Raw genomic sequence first — 21,517 nt, 5'->3', positions numbered from 1 at the left:
TATTTTTCTTTCAAATTACTTCTACTCAGAATCGAGCAGACGGTAGTGGAGTGTGGATATCAACTGAAAGTTTTGTTGAAAATACTTGCAGTTGGCTTTCCTCCCATTGTGTCATCAATTGTTTGCCTTTGTGCAGCGTTCGGATAAATGTTTGTTTAAGCAGATTAGACGGCTATCAATTAGTCTTTTGGGAGCCGTTTCATGGGAACCAGCTGCATGCTACACTGAAATTAATTACCCGGAAAATAATGTCGAACACGGAAGGTAGAAGATGGGAGCATTGAAGATTTGAGAGTGTTAAAAGAGCATAGGGGCACATGGAAGGATGAGTTTACTGATTTATTGTATCAGTTGTGAGCCACACTTTGAGTAAAAAATGACTGCATTAGATGATCCTTAATCATGTGTTGCTTTTTCTTTGACGGGAAAGTCTGAAATGTGATCCAAAGCACATAACTAGTATGAATTATTCCGGATGTAAATATGGAAATGTTTATAATTACACACAACGTTCATAGAACTATGTATGTCGTATGCCATAACTAATAAAGAACGAACTTCTATATAAAACAAGGTTCTTTTCTATGACCCAATTCTTAGTCGGTTTCATTAGATGATAGGATATAGAAACATATGTTTGCCAATGTATAGCCTTTAGGAGATTGGTCAGAAACAACGTCTGTTCCACTTTTCAAACATTTTAAGCGTATATTTACCTTTTCATACTTTTTCACAATTTTCTCGTTAAACCGTGGTTGGTATTCATTTTCCCTGGGAAGTTTTCTTGATTCGCGGAATGACCCTCTCCGTCGCGGAAAAAGAGGAACAGCTGTTGGATTTCTCGGCGGTGCCATTATAGAACCCACCCTCGCAATGGAGCAGCTTATGATTATGGTATGTGGAAGTGTAGAACGATATGCATACTATTACTACGTAGCTATAGTGGGATTATGCTTTACATCATGTGTTCAGTTATTGCATCAAATTTACCACGCAGTCTACCATTTGGAGAACGCTTTCGCTAAAAAGTACAATCAATAGAAAAAATCTTTTGTGATGCAAGATTTTCTCAGAAATTATATGTCTTTTCCTGAAAAAAAAAATTATAGCCAAGAGTTATGGTTAGTGAAATGCATATCCACCAAACCTCAAATAAACGATAACTTGATGTGGTTAGTAGAATGGCATCCTCGTTGATTAGGAAAAAGGTATTCGCAATTATCGATTTTGTGCTGGTTATGGCCGATTACCGATGGGACAGTATTCTTACACTTCATTTAGTGGAAAATTGATTGAACGCTGTGAAGGAGGTTTACCTAGTATTGATTACAAGCTACTATGAAGTGAACTGTGAATCCGCCCGAAACGGGATCACCTTGCTGAAATGGCAGAAGGTTTAACTCTGCTTAAGGGTACCAATAGAAATGGCCATCTCGAATTTTACGAAACGATAATGTTTATAAACATTCTCTTCTTCTTACCTCAATTATGTTCGATCAATTGAAAAGTAATTGGAGGTAGCCTCGGAGAAGTTCCTAGATGCATTTCTGTAGAAACAAGCGAAAAAAGCTTAGTAATTGCAAATTTCGATGTGGATAGCTAAAAGTGATATTAACCCTCTAATACCCAACCCCGCCTTTAGACGGGTTACACTTTGGAATTTTGTGTATTTTTTCGTTGCTCGGAAATTAAAATGATTTTATGTTTGGCCTAAACCTTGACTCATAACACGCATATAAGAAAAGTTTTTTTATGATTTTTGAAATTTTTTTTGTATTATTGAAAATTGTTTGAAAAATTGTATTCTTATATAACCTACAAATGCCTGGGATTCATTTAACGTGTATTATAAAAAATCGTACCTTTTATATTTTTCTACGATCAACCTATCACAGAAGAAGAGCCTGATACCTGCCACACGATATACGCATGCAAAAATGGTCATTGGCATAGTAAGCTCTCAGTTAACAACTGTGGAAGTGCTCATAAGAACACTAAGCTGAGAAGCAGGCTCTGTCCCAGTGGGGACGTAACGCCAGAAAGAAGAAGAAGAAGATATAAGAGATAAAAGATCTGGAAATGACATCTAAAATTACCTCCTGGAACAACATTGGCGTATGATATTTAGCTTTTGTAATATTTGAGCAATAGCTGCGAGCTGTTCATTAAATTTACAAACATCAGATTTTGCTCCAAGAACAAAATTTTGATATTATCTTCAGATCTTTTATACCTTATATCAATCGTTTTGATTGTCAGAGCTTCGCTTCTATTCGAGTAAAGTCCTTAGAGGGAATTCCCAGAAGAAACTACGAGACAATTCCTGAATGAAGTGCTCCTGGAAGAAAATCCTAACATATACCTGGAATGTCTGGACCTCTAAACTTTAATATGAATTCTGGATTGAATTGTGTAGCGAAATTCATGTAAAATGCTTGAAGCAATCCACGGAAGAACTCTTGAACGAATCCTCAGAAGTGATCAACGATCGATCAAAAGCGATCAACTGATGGAACATACACTTCGTAGTTGCTACTTCGTGATCAATCAGGATAGTGATATTGTACAAAATTGTCCCATCTGCAATGTACAATCACAATACCCTTACATTTCTAGATTGATAACGGCATAGGCCACGTCCTTATGTCCATCGGGGAGAAGGAGGGATGTCAATTAGATGGCCGTTGTTACTAGAAAGCCGGAGAATCTCCTGCATTTCCCACAGTTACCTTGGAAATAGGACTGGTTTGTTAGTGATGGATGAGGTATTCGACCGCAACGATACCACTGTCACTAGCGGTTAAGTAGATTTATTCTATTCTAGCGATAAATGATGTTGTATGATGTCTTTGTCAAGGATGACGCAGAGAGATAGCGAAGAGAGCTGTTAGGGAGATTGTAACTAATATGAGAAAGGAACGGGACTGGGATTGAAACCACAACCTTCTATTTGGGAAGCAGAACAAAGCTGTTAGACTACCAACCCCTTCTTCTTAAAGGAATCTACAGAAGCGATCCTAAACAATCCTATAAACAAGTATTTGAAAAAATCTCTGGAAGAGTTCCATAAATAGTTTCTGGAGATAGGCAATCTTGTTCCAAAAAAGTTCGATTAAAACTTCAAACCAGTACCTCGAAAAAATCAGTAGGAGTTTCTGTTGAAACCACCGGAATAAGAAAGGCTTGAAAGAGCAGCTTCTGTCAGAAATTCTTAGGCATGATACATTGGTACACAATTTATGTAACGCTAAAAATGATTACAGTAATGACCCGATTTTAGCAACCTTTTTGACCGATTTTCTCAGCCTAAAATTAATATATATTTTAATCAGAGTCTATACTGCCAATCAGTGTTGGGAATGGTAATAGTAGTAGGCTTTAATTTCGCGAAAATCACGTGGCTCTTCCCCGTACAATAGTTCAAAAATGTGAATCTCATCAAGTAGCCTAATTTGGGTACATGAATTTTCTAAATCGTTAGTGTCATGGAAGGCTCTGAATGCGGGAAATGCAGCGGGAAATAGAACATTTTTGTAGAGTAATTTTGGATTGCCCTTAGCAACAGGTATTTTGCTATTTTCAAGGCTCTTTGCCTACAGCAGCGATAGGCGTGAGTTTCACTGGCTTCGCTGACTGCGATTGGCTTTGTTTGGCTACTGTAGAATGAATTTCAGATTTTTTCCCAACCCTGCTGGCAATATTGGGTGCATAAAGTCAATTATGACCTTGGCCACGTCTAAATCTAAATCATCTAAAGACCAAAATTTTTATATTTGAAATTTTGAATAATTATCCAAAAAACTGGTCAATGTTACCTTTCATTAGGGTACATAGAAAATAGAAGGAAAAAAAATCCCGATTTTAGCTCTTTTCCGATTTTGTCAACCCTAAATGCAGCATGGGGCTGACAAAATCGGGACATTACTGTATTTTCAAACACCTAATGAAATTCTGTGAGAATTATTAATGGAATCGTGTTAGGATTCCTAATGTGATACTGTGAAGATTCCTAATGAGATTCAGTGAGGATTCCTAACGGGATCCTGTGAAAATTCCTAATGGAATCCTTTGAGGGTTCCTAATGGAATCCTGTGAGGATTCCTAATGAAATCCTGTGAGAATTTCTAATGCAATCCAGTGAGGATTCCTAATGAAATCCTGTGGGGATTCCTAATGGGATCCTGTGAGGATTCCTAATGGGAACCTCTGAAGATTCATAATGGAATCCTGTTATGATACATAATGGAATCCTGTGAGAATTCCTAATGGAATCCTGTTAGGATTCCTAATGTGATCCTGTGAAGATTCTGTGAGGATTCCTAATGAGATTCTGTGAGGATTCATAATGGGATCCTGTGAAGATTCCTAATGGAATCCTGTGAGAATTTCTAATGCAATCCAGTGAGAATTCCTAATGAAATCATGTGAGGATACCTTAATGGAATCCTGTTAAGATTAGCAGTGGAATCCTGTGAGCATTCTGTGAGAATTCCTATTAGAATCCTGTGAGAATTCCTAATGAAATCTTATGTTAATTCCTAATGGAATCCTGTTAGGATTCCTAATGCGATCCTCTGAAGATTCCTAATTGAATCCTGTGAGGATTCTTAATGGAATCCTGTGAGAATTCCTAATGCAATCCTGTAAGAATTCTCAATGGAATCCTGTGAAGATTCGTAATGGAATCATGTGAGGATTTGTAATGGAATTCCGTGAGGATCCCTGATGGAATTCTGTGAAGATTCTGTGACAATTCCTTATGAAATCTTGTGAGAATTTCTAATAGTATCCTGTTAGAATTCCTAATGGAATCCTATGAAGATTCCTAATGTAAACCTGTGAGAATTTCTAATGGAATCCTATGAGAACTCCAAATGTAATCCTGCGAGGATTCCCAATGTAATCCTGTGAGGATTCACAATGTGATCCTGTGAGGATTTCTAATGGAATCCTGTGAGCTTGCGCTTGATTGGCCGCTCGTGGTTGCTACTCCAGTATCGCTAGATCAGCTGCACTTACACAAGGAACCAACCAGATGACTGTTTGGGACTAATAGACACCCTCAGTGTATAAGTGTCGATGATCTTCTATTTTTAGGCAACAATTGCTCCTGCCACGTCAGAATGCAGACCAAAGAGAGAAAGGGGGAGGCATTTAACTAGGGATATACCCCTGCATCCACGCCAGTTTATGCCGGGAAGGTGAAGGAGTGGTAATTTTATGGCAGAGAGGCTTGCTGTATAATTAGCAGATATCCTTTGTATCAGACTTAAGGAAAGGCGCGCTATAATAATGAAAATATGGAAGCGTATGGAAATGTCGTTTTTTCGTCTCTGATTCTAGCAAATGCTAAGAACTGTGATAGATCAACTGTGATACATTAAGATTGGAGGATAGGAGCAAGTGAAATATAAAACTACAAAATACGAGGAAAGGGACTGGCCTGGGATTGAACCCATGACTTTCTGCTTATGAACCAGAAGTGGTAGACTTCGGACCACCAACCCAGTCATTTCTAATGGAATCTTGTGAAGATATATAAAGGAATCCTGTGAGGATTTCTAATATAATCCTTTGAGGATTCCTAATGGGATCCTGTGAGAATTCCTAATGGGAAGATTCTGTGAGGATTCTTAATGGGATCCTGTGAGGAATCCTACTGGAGTCCTGTGAGGATTCCTGATGGAAAGATTCTGTGAGGATTCTTAATGCAATCCTGTTAGGATTTCTAATGGGATCCTGTGAAGAATCTATGAGAATTTCTAATTGGATCCCGTAAAAAAATAATGGAATCCTGTGAGGATTTCTAATGGAATCCTGTTAGGATTTCTAATGGAATCCTGTTAGGATTTCTAATAGTATCTTGTGAAGATTCTGTGAGGATTCCTAATTGGATCCTGTGATGAATTAGGATTCCTAATAGGATCCTCTGAAGATTCTTAATCTGTGAGGTTTCCTAATGGGATTCTGTGAAAATTCCTAATGTGCGCCTGTGTGGATTCTTCATGGAATTGTGTAAGGATTCCTAATGGAATCCTGCGAGGATTCCCAATGAATTCCTGTGAGGATTCATAATAGCATTTCGAACGATACTCTAAGACGACTCCGAATGAAATCAAAAAAAGAAGTCCGAACAAAATTCAAAGCGGTCAAAGGTGACGAAATTAATTTAGAGAAGATTTTGACTCTTGTTTCTAGTTTCTTCATTATTCTAGACAGAATTCAATGGGCAGCAGATTCCGAAGAGAGGGGGATTCTAAAAGGAATTTGAAAGTGAAATTCTGTACGAAATCATTAGATATGATTTTGAACAAAATCCTGAGAAGACACCGTGGCCCAAATAGCCGTAGCGGTAAACGTGCAGCTATTCAGCAAGACCAAGCTGAGGGTCCCACCTATCGAGGAGTTTATCGTAGAGGAAATATTTCTAACTTCCCTGGGCATAGAGTATCATCGTACCTGGCACATGATATACGAATGCAAAAATGATCAATTGGCAAAGAAAGCTCTCAGTTAATAACTGTGGAAGTGCTCATAAGAACACTCAAACGAGTAAAAATGTTAAGGAACATGACTTTTTCTACTATTTTCCCAGTAAATATTGAGGTTTCTGAGAATGTTGTCATATCATTTTGAAGCGATTTAATGAAACTAAACGATTTATATCTTTCTATAGCGTAAAACGGGATACATTCTAAGGTGGTGAATACCGGTCGGCTACCCTACTTTTTCGCGAAACACAGCTCTCCAAATTACAACAATAATTCCCTGTAGAAAGTGAAAGCAAAAATACTGATACTCTCATCGCTCAGAGAATTCTTAACGGATCCAAATGATTTTTTGTCAGTTCACTGGCCCACATATCTAGTTTCTAGAAGTGGCCAGAGGAACTCGGAAATATTCCTGTGGCCGGAGTTATTCCGGTGGGTCACTGGGTCAAGTCGGGTAAAAAAGAGCTATTTTTTGGTACATGCCAAGTTACCTTTATTTATTTGCAATGACAATCATTTTATTCTGCATAAATCATTAAGATCTGATATTCAACATTATAAATAAAGAGTTTTTCACCGTTTAAAATATACCGGATGTGGCCATTCGGACGTAATGTCCGGAAGAACCGGCTATATTTTTGCTGGACACTAAACCGTTTCAATTCTCGAAAAGTAGAAATCAAACATAATTGTGTACTAAAATTTGTTGACATAAGCTTGACACAGATGTTCAGATACAAATTGGCCGTTTTATTGTAAGTTTGAGGCGTCCCGGTACCCGAAAATGGTCATTTGTAGGATTAATCAAATGCAAAACTCATAGCTATCTAATTTAATCGTTTCTCAAAAGGTTTACACTGATGCAATTTTCTTAAAATTCCGTCATGTAGTGGCCACATTATAACCGATTCGGGAAACTATCTGTGACTTGAAATTTGCCTATCTCCAGGGGCACAATCGCACAGTACCCTTCTCACCCGACCTGACCCAGTGATCCACCGGAATAACTCCGACCACAGGAATATTTACGCGTTACTCTGTCCACTTCTAGAAACAAGATATATGTGCCAGTATACTGACAAAAAATCATTTGAATCCAATAAGAATTCGCTGAGCGGTGAGGGTTTTAGAATTTTTGCTTTAACTCAGGCCTATACGGGTTAACAACATCATACTTTTCTAGGTGCTGAACCAACTAGTAACCTAATATGAATCCATTTATTATTTGATTGGCTTTTTGCAGCCATACTGTCCACAGAATGTTTGGCATTAAGTGTATAATCAAGCATGACAAAATATCTCCTTCTTTTGATTGCTTCCCTATTCTTATTATTACGTATTCTTTTGTAGTTCAACATTTTGCCTTTCAACCAAGGGCTTACAATCACCCTTTACAACAATGTGTAGTCAACAAGAATAAATTCAATCAATAATCTTCATTAGCAGAATATTAGACCAAATTACTTTGCGCTTCACAAGAACTACGTTCCAAGACAACATATACGGGTAAACTAAGGTGGGTTCTAAATATAACACTTTCCCCCTATATCTGTTCGCAAGTAAAGTACATTCCGGCTAGCATCTAGAGAAGGTGTACCGTCGTCAGCAGAAGCTTGTAAGCATGTAACCGTTGTGCTCAAATGCATATAATTCAATTTGTCGCCTGTCCTCTATAGTTTACAATGACGCTGAATGGACTCTGCACCAGCTCGGTGCACTGCAACCTAACTTGATGCACATCCAATTTTTGTGCAGTGTTAATTTCATTCGGCATTTACTCGGCCCGAACTCAATTACCCTCACAACATATTGAATTACATGCTGAAAAGTCGACAACCATTAAAGTGAAAACCGAATCCTTTTGTTCTGGATCTGGGCGTAACTCGGAAAACCCAACATTCCAATCGTTCGGTTTACTGACCTGCCTCTGCTGTCTATAAAACCCATCCTCTCGTGTAACGAATTTTCATCGTCAATATTTACTCATCCAATTTACGCTCGATAATTTGTGGCTTTGCGGCTTGACTTTCATCCTATTGAGCTGGTTGGTGACGGTTGACTATTCTATAGGTTATGGGTATTATAGGACGTATGTTGGTATGTAGGCGGATTGTGAATACTGCCGTGTGATCCAGTTCTGACAACCGTCGGACACAAGCCGGTCTGAGTCAATAAATTATGTCCACTGTTTGGCAGTCTGTCCCGAATAGGACATCGTAATCGAAGAAGAATTTCACTTGTCATTCCAAAGAAAACTAATTGGTATTATTTTCACTGTTTTCAATATTGTTGCCAATGCCGAACAACTGAATACAGGTATTAGTACGACAGTGAGCCTCATTGACTCATGTACCTACTGAAATTTCCATACAAGTGTAATTTTAGTGCTGAAAATCATCTCCAAAATACGAAAAAAAATCAGGGGATCCTATTTCGAAGTGAAGTTGATCACTTGCCAAAAGGATTAATGTTTTGAAAATAAATCTTTTTATTTAATTTGGGCTCCCTGAATACAAAAATGCTTGCTAGATTCATAACAATGCAATACTTATGGAAATAATAGATAATGAAATACTACAGATAACACCTAAATGTAGGCCAAAAGAATAAACTGATATGTAACAGACATTTCAACAAAATAAGCAAATTGGGACAAGTTTCGATGGTAAAATCTGTTTTAGGGATAGCTTTCTGGTGAACACCATGTCTAAATCAAGGATTTTAAATGTTTAAAATTAAAAGATTATAGATGGCTGTCAATACCTCACCCAAAAGGGTTCTGGAATTTTACATTATTTCCATAATAATAAACGTTCTTGAACACATAATACTTTACAACACACAATTCGACAACAGTTAAAACAAATAATGTTAATTCAGTATAGGTTGCATTGATATTGTTACTCTATTAGTAAAAAATAAAATCGAGTGACATGGTGAACAATTTCACTCGAATTTACGGTACTCCAAGCATTGAAGCACAGAATATCTGCATTATTTGTGGAAATGCTCTAGCTTATATACACAAACTTGGACATCTGCTGAAATAATTGCTATAACTTGAACAGTTTGTTCTCCCTCTTCGTTCGGGTTCCTCCTTCTGCAACAAGGCGACAAATTTGATAATTGCCATTTCCGCTTCGCGCGCGTTTCTTCACCATGTCCATTAATTAATGGTTTCCTTCCATTCTTTTTTTCTTTTTTCCAGGAGCAGGCAAAGCTGGACGCCAGTAAACAGGCTGCCAGTCCGGACGATTTGGACGATCTTAGCCCGATGCCACAGACGACGGCTCCCCCGGTGCGAAGACGCGGAGGCATTTCGGCCGAACCGGTCAGCGAGGAGGATGCCACCAGCTACGTGAAGAAGGTCGTTCCGAAGGACTACAAAACCATGGCGGCCCTGTCGAAGGCCATCGCCAAGAACGTGCTGTTTGCCCACCTGGACGAGAACGAACGGTCGGACATTTTCGATGCCATGTTTCCGTGCACCTTCCTGCCGGGCGAATCGATCATACAGCAGGGCGACGAGGGCGACAATTTCTATGTGATCGATATCGGCGAAGTAGAGGTGAGTGTTGTTGAATGAAATATAAGTGGTTATAAGCCAAGAATGTCTGCACGACCTGTAAGAAAATCGTGCCAATTTCAACCAATCACCGCACTTGAATTTATAAATAGGATAAATAACTATTTCTTCATCTCCATGATTCACTTTGACATGAAGAGTTCTAGATCGTAGACGATTCGAACTTTGAAATAATAAGTTGAAATGCCATGCATCTTCTTATTCTTATTGGCATTACGCCCTCTCTAGGACAGAACCTGCTTCTCGGCCAATGAGCACTTCCACAGTTATTAACTGAGAGCATTCTTCGCCAAAGTTGCCATTTTCGCTTTCGTATATCGTGTAGCAAGTACGATGATACTCTATGCCCAGGGAAGTCAAGACAATTCCAATTACGAAAAGATCCTGGACCGACCGGGAATCGAACCCAGGCACCTTTAGCATGGTTTTGCTTTATAGCCGCGGTTTCTAACCGTTCGGCTGAGGAAGGCCTTGTATTAAGTCTTATTTCAGGTGAATCTATGATCTGGGAGACTTGACTCTATCTATAGGCTATGAAATTTCTTAATCGCACGATAAAAAGATAAGTACTACTAACAACGATACCTTCACTGAAATATAAGACACGCTCGTCGGTAATTAACAACTGCATAAATCTCCATCGCAAAACAGACGTGCCAATTTTCGGTGATGCTTCTCGTCTATATCGTCAGTCATTGTAGAAAGTGAGCCAGCACGTCATAAACACCCAGTTTATGAGCAGTGTGTGTGTTGCTTCTTCAGATTTTTGGCTCCTCATTTGTGTTTATTTACCGCAATCAAATTAGTAAACTGACAGCGGAAAAACGAGATGTGGGCCCTACCGCTGGGGAAATGCATGGTTTTTTTTTCGCCACCAGATGCCCTGATGAGATGCATTAATCTTAGGCTTGGGGTCGGAAAAGGGGGGCAGGCGATGGAATGTGTGTAAACATGTTGACGGCCTAATTGATAGGTGTCTTCCATTCATCAGGTGGGGAATTTGGATTGTTTGGCCGTGAATGGAACATTTATTGCGTAATATTTCTAGGGAGTTCGCTGTGCCTAACCTTGTGTGGCAATTAGCAATGTTACTATCTATGCATACGCCAGAATTATTTCGAATGCTTTCACAAAATTACAATTAAACCCCTTTAATCGATGTTTATCTTGATAATATTTCAAGATGTGCTTATTCAATAAAAAAACTTAGAAAAGTAGTTCTTAACAAAGTTCTTAATAAGTATTTTTTCAAAATTTAATTTAATGTATATCTTCTGTATTAACTGCTCAACGGTATTGAAGATATTTTTTTACCTTCCTTCGAAATTTGACATCTACTTTTCGTCAGTCTTAAATCGGAATATAAACTTCGCTTCATCAAGAATCAAACTTATTAGAAAAAGCTCTAGAAACTAAAATAATTCTTAGTCGCTAGCAGACATTGCCGAAATCGTTCTCATTTACTTTAGAGGCACGACAAAAGCAAGCGAAGAAAAACATCCCATCTGTATCGCTCCATAATCGCCAATGTTTCGCAAGTTGTAACAAGCTCGAGAGCCCCAAAGAAATAGAGCGTTGATAAAATTCATTTTGTATACCGTAATGCATCAATACCCGGACACTTAAGCACCGAAAAATTTTCAAATTGTATTATTGATGAGAATCATGGGTAAACAATCAAAGTTCCGTTACTAAATGAGCAACTTCTAATCAGATTTTAATGTAGTTGATAAATTTTTCCTTAAAATTTACGATTTTACCATGAAAATCGCTAAAATAATGAAGCATGTCTTGTCCTTAAATCCGGACACCTGAAGTAGGTGGTGTCTTTAAATCCGGACACTATTGAATCGAAATCCGGACAATTGTTAAAACTTGAACTATTTGCACAAAATTCACGGAAATTGTATTGAATTCAAATTCCACATCATATATCATACAATATAAAGCAGTTTTGCGACCCACAGTGCTTCAAAGAGACGACAAATGAGTATTGTTTGTATTTGAATTACCTGCGATGCACTTCCTTTTGATTCTATGGTAGTAATGATAAATTCACAAAGTTTTTCCGTAAAAATCACTTTGTTTTCACTCATAATGCCTTATGTAGCTGTTTTACAAATTTTCCTTTATTACAACTAATTTCACATCCGTTAATTTTGATTCAACTAGGGTTTCTAATGCAATGTCCGGATTCAAAACATTTGGCCATAATTCCGGACAACCTCTTATCACACCTCTTAGTACACATTTTCACCATATTCCACGACTTTGATGTCCCCGAATCGTAAAACTATCGTTTTGAGTCTATTTCCGTTTAAATCACTTCACTAACAATACAAATGAAACACATTATCACAAGAAAATCACTCGACCTGCGTTTGTCAACACGTCTACCGAATAAACTAACTATGCGAAAAAATGACGTCCAGACGGAGCGACATATTTATTTTGCATGTTTATTGATTATTTGGCAATGATAACTAGATTACAACAAACAGAAAAATGATCAGAAGTATCATAAATACTTAATATGGTTAAAAACAGGCAGAATTATATTCAAGTTTGCGTTTAATTAATGAATACTATCAGAGTGTCCGGATATTGATACCGTCCGGATTTTGATTCATCACGGTACCTTGTTTACTGCCATTATACGCATAATTGTCCCATGTTACTTTTTGTGCATTTTGAGTTTTTGTCATCAAACAGTTTATTTTTACGTATAGTTTTAGAAAACACTTACCAAAAATTAACTTTGTTCGGAAAATCAATGAAAAGCAAGCCAAGCCAATTTGTCCCATTGTTAAATTTTCTACGTACTGTATTTCTACGCATAACTGTCACACTTTACAATTCGCTGCGCTAATCTTGAACAAAATATTCAGTTGTGAGTTTTGAATTAACTGGTGTTTGTGAAAATCGTTTTGAACATCTTCTTACGTTGGCTTTACATCATATGTGGAACACAACCCGTTTTATGTGTTTGTATTATCGGGATGCATTCGTCATTCATGCGAGTCTGACGTCAAATTTGATTGAAACTTTCAATTTAATAATATTATTTCCCATCGGTTTTTCAATGAATTTCAGTTGAATTTTCTGGAACAATCACAATTTTTTTCAATTTTTTTGAACCGCCGTCATCGATTAGAAATTCGCCGTAATTTTGGATTTATCACGAGAAGTACTGAAATAATTCCACTTGAAGAATCAGTAATTACTTTAATTTCGAGTCCATGGCTTGCGACAAACCAACTTCATGATTTAGCAAACCAAGTCCAAATAAAAATTCGACCATTTGATGACTTGGCCATGCTGGGTTGGTCCGAATACCGGTTCACTGGTGGAAGTGGCCATTATATTGGTGAATCTGTAACCTGGCTTGCGACATATCAATTTTCATGAATTTGCAAATTAGGTCTACAGGTGGTTCAAATGTATTTGAATGACTTGACCACATGTCAGCTTGTTCTGAATTCCCGGTTTCCTGGGGGAAATGCCCTCTAAACTGTCGGTTCTGAAACCTAGCTGGCAACATCAAACTTCATAAATTCACAAATCAAGGCTGAAGAAGGGTAATTCAAAGGTTTCTGGATGACTTGATAACATGCCAGGTTGTTTTGGATATCCTGTTCCCCAGAGGAAGATGCCATTATATTGGCGGTCTTGAGACCTATCTTGTGACATATCAAACTTGATGAAGTCAAGAAGAAGTCAAAGTCAAGTCAAAAGAAGAATTGGATGGCCTGGCCACATACTGGGTTATTCCGCATAGTTGGCTCTTCGGTGCAAGTTGCAAATATGTTGGTGGTTCTAAAACTTAATTTGCGAAGTATCAAAAATATCATGAATAACCTTGAATTCGCAGATGAGTTCCTGTGAAGCCTGCAGCTGGAAGAGTCGATTTAGGAATTTATTACATCTTATAATCACACATACAGAAAACTTTACTTTCCATCCCAAACTATAAAATCGTTTTTTTTTTGTTCACTTCCCCACACGTGGCTGTGTTTGGCACATGTCACTTGAGCCTTCATTAGGTGCCTTAACATAGTCTTGATGATATACGTCCTCTACATTCGGTACAATCTATACGTAAGAACGGTCATCCACAGCAGTATGCTTAGCACATAATTGGTCACTACTCTCAGTGGGACTGTTATGCGTAGAAATTCACCAAAAACCTTGTATTTCTAGGCATAACAGTCCCACTTTGAATTTCGTAGCTAAATTTACTTTATTGCCATAATACAAACTCTTGACTCTAATAAACACGCTATTCTTTATACTATTGTAAAGATTTCAATTCAATTTACCACACACCTGGTCAATACGAAGCCTAAATGTGTTAAAATCTTTAAACGCGTTTTCTCGATTGCATGTTTTGGAACATGGGACAATTATGCGTATAACGGCAGTTTACCATTGGGATGTTTTATTCTACTAGCACGATAAGCAAGTCCCCGAACCTAGGTTTGGAGCTTGTTTATATGTGATTTATCATGCACTGTTATCCCCCGATCTAATCAGAGCTGTAACAGACTCCCTTGATGTCCTGCAAATCATCATTGTCACAGAGAGCGATAAGTGGGAGATTCTCTCAATTTTCTCAAAATTCAATCGTTCAATCGCATTCGTTTACACATCAGAAAGAACGACACTAACTTTATATAAGGCTAGTGAGTTTTTTTTCTTGGCCAGTGCCTTGTAGCTGCTCAATTGAGTATAGTGAGCATGTTTCATGCGTTTGTTTCATAAAAGTCAGTACCTTGTACGCACCTAACCATGAAGTAAATAGCTTCAGGGTGTCCATCCATCCGGGAAATTCGGGAAAAACCTGGGAATTCCAAATGACCGGGAATAATACGGGAAATACCCGGGAAATTGTAGAACACTCCGGGAAAAGCACTAAGGAACATGGCTGCTTAACAATTTGTATCATAACTGACATAATGGTCTTTTGTGAGTTGATAGTAGAGTGTCCATTTCCCGGCCATTTTGCTCGTCCCGGGATTCGGGACAAAAATCTATGCTTGTCCCGGGAAATCCCGGGATCCCGGGAAATATCAAATTTTCAATAAAACTAGCATTTCGGTTGAAATGGAAGTACAAATTTATTTTTTTTTAAATGAAATAAACAGATACCTAATGTAACTTTTTAAAATAATATGTTAATTATAGCAAATCACATTTCAGACAAGACTTTCTTATTCTGATGAAGTACCCTAACAAAAATCAAAACTTAGCTTGACTAATTACGGGTTTGCTATAGATTTTTCAAATTCTCTATAACACTTATGAATGGAGGTATGATAAAAACTTCAGCCAATTTGCTTCAAACATTTGAAAAGTCATAAAAACTTTAGAACAAAAGAAACGATTAAAGATCATTGAAGGTAATGTAGATCATGCTAGAAGTTAATTATTAAAAATTATTGTCTGAAGTTTACTGCCGTGAATCATGAGTCAGTCCCATCTGCATTTTGGTCATAAATGAGTTGATATCAGTTTTCATTATATCTTCTAATTGTCTTTCAACTGCACTAACGAGAAATCACTTTTTGTTCAGAAAAATTAGGAAAAACACCAAGTCGAATTGTCCCATAATGAAAAGTAAACGCATGCCAGTCCCACTACAGACTTTCGCATCGTGTAACACAAACATGAGTCATTATTTGGTCATCTTTATATATTTTTTTTGGAAAGGTGACGGAGTGAAAAGCATTTGTTTTTTCTAATATTTGTATGAAAAACGAGATTGGAAACTTCAATTTTCTCAATGCCTACTTTTTACTGACTTGCGATTTGCGGCAGTCTAGGGGTACTTTCAAATTTGTTATCTCAGCATACGCTTATAGAAACGGCTAAAGTTGAAAAGAAAAGCATTTAAACTTTGCAACTAGACATGTAAAAATATGTGTTTCTTACTTGGTAAATTGATCTTTTCGTGAAAATAACTAAGGTACCGCGGGGCAAGTGGGTAAATGGGGTAAGTGAAAACAATTGATATATTTTACTGAATATGTGAATTAACGTTTCAAGCTCATGCGTAAACCTTCGAGGCCATTGAGAACATTACGATAGGTAAGAGATTTTTGAGATTTTTCAGCCATTATTGCATAATAGACTTAAAAATTGTTAACCTGTCAACTGTTACTCCATAACAAGTTGGCGGCGTACAATCTGATTTTAAAATTTTCAGTGGAAAAAAGTTGCGGGAAATAATTTCCTGTACCACTTCTTAGTTGTCCTCTGTGACAGTTTCAAACTGCAATAAAAAAAGTTTTAGAATTAATTCGACGTAGACCTAAAAATAACTAAATTTAAACACCGTCAATTTTCTTATCAGGTGGGGCAAGTGAAAAGTTTATCATTAGAAATTGAATTTGTATTTTCTCTTTAACACACCGAGGACGAAGCCTCAAAATCAGTTGGAACGCTAAATTCAACCCACTATATCTCGGCTGTCCTAAGCCCGATTTACAAAATTTTGGCACCTACAGAAATGTATGGGCTTCTAGATTTATGTCAGATTTTTGAAATATTTTTGGGAACTACTGTTTGATTTGTAGTACTTAAAACACCGGAGCAAGTCCTAAAACAAAATCTAACCGGCGGTAATTTGTAGATAACTTAAAATTTATCGCGATAACCTATAGATTTTTTTTATTATATGATGATCGTTTTAGTGCAATCTAACAATTGGCATTGAATTTTTGATTGTTAGCCGTTCAAAGAACTATAATATATTCACAAAACTGCGTAAAATACAGAAAAAATACATTTTCAATTATAACTTGAAATTTACCGCGATGACCCAAACATTTTATGATCTTAAAGTATACTCATTTTAAAGGCCATCAAATTTGCAGAACACTGATAATAAATTTCTGTTGGAAAAACTACAATATTTTCACAAAATAGTGAAAAATACAGGAAAAAACAAGCTTTCTACAGTAATTTCATATTTTTCGCAATGAGTCATCAAATTTATAATTTTAAACTCTTTGTTTGTTCATGAGAAACAAATTTCCTGAACATCGTTGATCGCTGTTTGTTCAAAGAACTACAATATATTCACAAAACTGCGTAGAATACAGAAAAAAATACATTTTCAACTATAACTTGAAATTTATCGCGATGACCCAAACGTTTTATGATCTTAAAATATACTCATATTTAAGGCCATCAAATTTGCAGAACACTGATAATAAATTTCTGTTGGAAAAACTACAATATTTTCACAAAATAGTAAAAAATACAGGAAAATACAGGTTAACTACAGTAATTCCATATTTTTCGCAATGAGTCATCAGTTTTATAATTTTAAACTCTTTGTGTGTTCATGAGAAACAAATTACCTGAATATCGTTGATCGCTGTTTGTTCAAAGAACTACAATATATTCACAAAACTGCGTAGAATACAGAAAAAAATACATATTCAACTATAACTTGAAATTTATCGCGATGACCCAAACGTTTTATGATCTTAAAATATACTCATATTTAAGGCCATCAAATTTGCAGAACACTGATAATAAATTTCTGTTGGAAAAACTACAATATTTTCACAAAATAGTAAAAAATACAGGAAAATACAGGTTAACTACAGTAATTCCATATTTTTCGCAATGAGTCATCAGTTTTATAATTTTAATCTCTGTGTTGGTTCATAAGAAACAAATTTCCTAAATATCGTTGATCGCTGTTTGTTCAAAGAACTACAATATATTCACAAATCTGCGTAGAATACAGAAAAAAAATACATTTTCAACTATAACATGAAATTTATCGCGATGACCCAAACGTTTTATGATCTTTAAATATACTCATATTTAAGGCCATCAAATTTGCAGAACACTGATAATGAAGTTCTGTTGAAAAAAACTACAATATTTTCACAAAATAGTGAAAAATACAGGAAAATACAAGTTTTCTACAGTAATTTCATATTTATCGCAATGACACATCAGTTTTATAATTTTAAACTCTTTGTGTGTTCATGAGAAACAAATTACCTGAATATCGTTGATCGCTGTTTGTTCAAAGAACTACAATATATTCACAAAACTGCGTAGAATACAGAAAAAATACATTTTCAACTATAACTTGAAATTTATCGCGATGACCCAAACGTTTTATGATCTTAAAATATACTCATATTTAAGGCCATCAAATTTGCAGAACACTGATAATAAATTTCTGTTGGAAAAACTACAATATTTTCACAAAATAGTAAAAAATACAGGAAAATACAGGTTAACTACAGTAATTCCATATTTTTCGCAATGAGTCATCAGTTTTATAATTTTAAACTCTTTGTGTGTTCATGAGAAACAAATTACCTGAATATCGTTGATCGCTGTTTGTTCAAAGAACTACAATATATTCACAAAACTGCGTAGAATACAGAAAAAAATTCATTTTCAAATATAACTTGAAATTTATCGCGATGACTCAAACATTTTATGATCTTAAAATATATTTAAGGCCATCAAATTTGCAGAACACTGATAATAAATTTCTGTTGGAAAAACTACAATATTTTCACAAAATAGTAAAAAATACAAGAAAATACAGGTTTTCTACAGTAATTCCATATTTTTCGCAATGAGTCATCAGTTTTATAATTTTAATCTCTTTGTTGGTTCATGAGAAACAAATTTCCTAAATATCGTTGATCGCTGTTTGTTCAAAGAACTACAATATATTCACAAATCTGCGTAGAATACAGAAAAAAAAATGCATTTCCAACTATAACATGAAATTTATCGCGATGACCCAAACGTTTTATGATCTTAAAATATACTCATATTTAAGGCCATCAAATTTGCAGAACACTGATAATGAAGTTCTGTTGAAAAAAACTACAATATTTTCACAAAATAGTGAAAAATATAGGAAAATACAAGTTTTCTACAGTAATTTCATATTTATCGCAATGACTCATCAGTTTTATAATTTTAAACTCTTTGTGTGTTCATGAGAAACAAATTTCCTGAATATCGTTGATCGCTGTTTGTTCAAAGAACTACAATACATTCACAAAACTGCGTAGAATACAGAAAAAAATTCATTTTCAAATATAACTTGAAATTTATCGCGATGACTCAAACATTTTATGATCTTAAAATATATTTAAGGCCATCAAATTTGCAGAACACTGATAATAAATTTCTGTTGGAAAAACTACAATATTTTCACAAAATAGTAAAAAATACAAGAAAATACAGGTTTTCTACAGTAATTCCATATTTTTCGCAATGAGTCATCAGTTTTATAATTTTAATCTCTTTGTTGGTTCATGAGAAACAAATTTCCTAAATATCGTTGATCGCTGTTTGTTCAAAGAACTACAATATATTCACAAATCTGCGTAGAATACAGAAAAAAAATGCATTTCCAACTATAACATGAAATTTATCGCGATAACCCAAACGTTTTATGATCTTAAAATATACTCATATTTAAGGCCATCAAATTTGCAGAACACTGATAATGAAGTTCTGTTGAAAAAAACTACAATATTTTCACAAAATAGTGAAAAATACAGGAAAATACAAGTTTTCTACAGTAATTTCATATTTATCGCAATGACTCATCAGTTTTATAATTTTAAACTCTTTGTGTGTTCATGAGAAACAAATTTCCTGAATATCGTTGATCGCTGTTTGTTCAAAGAACTACAATACATTCACAAAACTGCGTAGAATACAGAAAAAAATTCATTTTCAAATATAACTTGAAATTTATCGCGATGACTCAAACATTTTATGATCTTAAAATATATTTAAGGCCATCAAATTTGCAGAACACTGATAATAAATTTCTGTTGGAAAAACTACAATATTTTCACAAAATAGTAAAAAATACAAGAAAATACAGGTTTTCTACAGTAATTCCATATTTTTCGCAATGAGTCATCAGTTTTATAATTTTAATCTCTTTGTTGGTTCATGAGAAACAAATTTCCTAAATATCGTTGATCGCTGTTTGTTCAAAGAACTACAATATATTCACAAATCTGCGTAGAATACAGAAAAAAAATGCATTTCCAACTATAACATGAAATTTATCGCGATGACCCAAACGTTTTATGATCTTAAAATATACTCATATTTAAGGCCATCAAATTTGCAGAACACTGATAATGAAGTTCTGTTGAAAAAAACTACAATATTTTCACAAAATAGTGAAAAATACAGGAAAATACAAGTTTTCTACAGTAATTTCATATTTATCGCAATGACTCATCAGTTTTATAATTTTAAACTCTTTGTGTGTTCATGAGAAACAAATTTCCTGAATATCGTTGATCGCTGTTTGTTCAAAGAACTACAATACATTCACAAAACTGCGTAGAATACAGAAAAAAATTCATTTTCAAATATAACTTGAAATTTATCGCGATGACTCAAACATTTTATGATCTTAAAATATATTTAAGGCCATCAAATTTGCAGAACACTGATAATAAATTTCTGTTGGAAAAACTACAATATTTTCACAAAATAGTAAAAAATACAAGAAAATACAGGTTTTCTACAGTAATTCCATATTTTTCGCAATGAGTCATCAGTTTTATAATTTTAATCTCTTTGTTGGTTCATGAGAAACAAATTTCCTAAATATCGTTGATCGCTGTTTGTTCAAAGAACTACAATATATTCACAAATCTGCGTAGAATACAGAAAAAAAAATGCATTTCCAACTATAACATGAAATTTATCGCGATGACCCAAACGTTTTATGATCTTAAAATATACTCATATTTAAGGCCATCAAATTTGCAGAACACTGATAATGAAGTTCTGTTGAAAAAAACTACAATATTTTCACAAAATAGTGAAAAATACAGGAAAATACAAGTTTTCTACAGTAATTTCATATTTATCGCAATGACTCATCAGTTTTATAATTTTAAACTCTTTGTGTGTTCATGAGAAACAAATTTCCTGAATATCGTTGATCGCTGTTTATTCAAAGAACTACAATACATTCACAAAACTGCGTAGAATACAGAAAAAAATTCATTTTCAAATATAACTTGAAATTTATCGCGATGACTCAAACATTTTATGATCTTAAAATATATTTAAGGCCATCAAATTTGCAGAACACTGATAATAAATTTCTGTTGGAAAAACTACAATATCTTCACAAAATAATGAAAAATACAGGAAAATACAGGTTTTCTACAGTAATTTCATGTTTATCGCAATGAGTCACCAGTTTTATAATTTTAATCTCTTTGTATGTTCATGAGAAACAAATTTCCTGAACATCGTTGATCGCTCCCAGTAAAAACACGATCGTATATGATAAGGTATAAGAGTACATAGGTGGAGGCGATATACGTACATTTAGAATGCAGCATAATGACGCAAGTACGTATATCGCCTCCACTTGTGTACACTTATGCATTATCGTATACGA

General features: G+C 35.3%; 1 protein-coding gene across 9 annotated transcripts in view; it reads left to right on the top strand.

Moving 5' to 3' along the window:
* The window catches only part of LOC5574099 (cAMP-dependent protein kinase type I regulatory subunit), a 191,073-nt gene that overhangs the window by 154,715 nt on the left and 14,841 nt on the right, over positions 1–21,517 (top strand). For all 9 annotated transcript variants that reach the window (XM_021840409.1, XM_021840408.1, XM_021840407.1 and 6 more), the window contains one exon: positions 9,700–10,059. In XM_021840409.1, the coding sequence (XP_021696101.1) occupies positions 9,700–10,059 (360 nt within the window). The remainder of the gene's footprint in view (positions 1–9,699; positions 10,060–21,517) is intronic.

This window comes from Aedes aegypti, chromosome 2, assembly GCF_002204515.2.
Source record: "Aedes aegypti strain LVP_AGWG chromosome 2, AaegL5.0 Primary Assembly, whole genome shotgun sequence".
Lineage (NCBI taxonomy): Eukaryota > Metazoa > Arthropoda > Insecta > Diptera > Culicidae > Aedes > Aedes aegypti.
The sequence above is the reverse complement of the archived record's forward strand: the minus strand, read 5'-3'. Positions and strand labels throughout refer to the sequence as shown.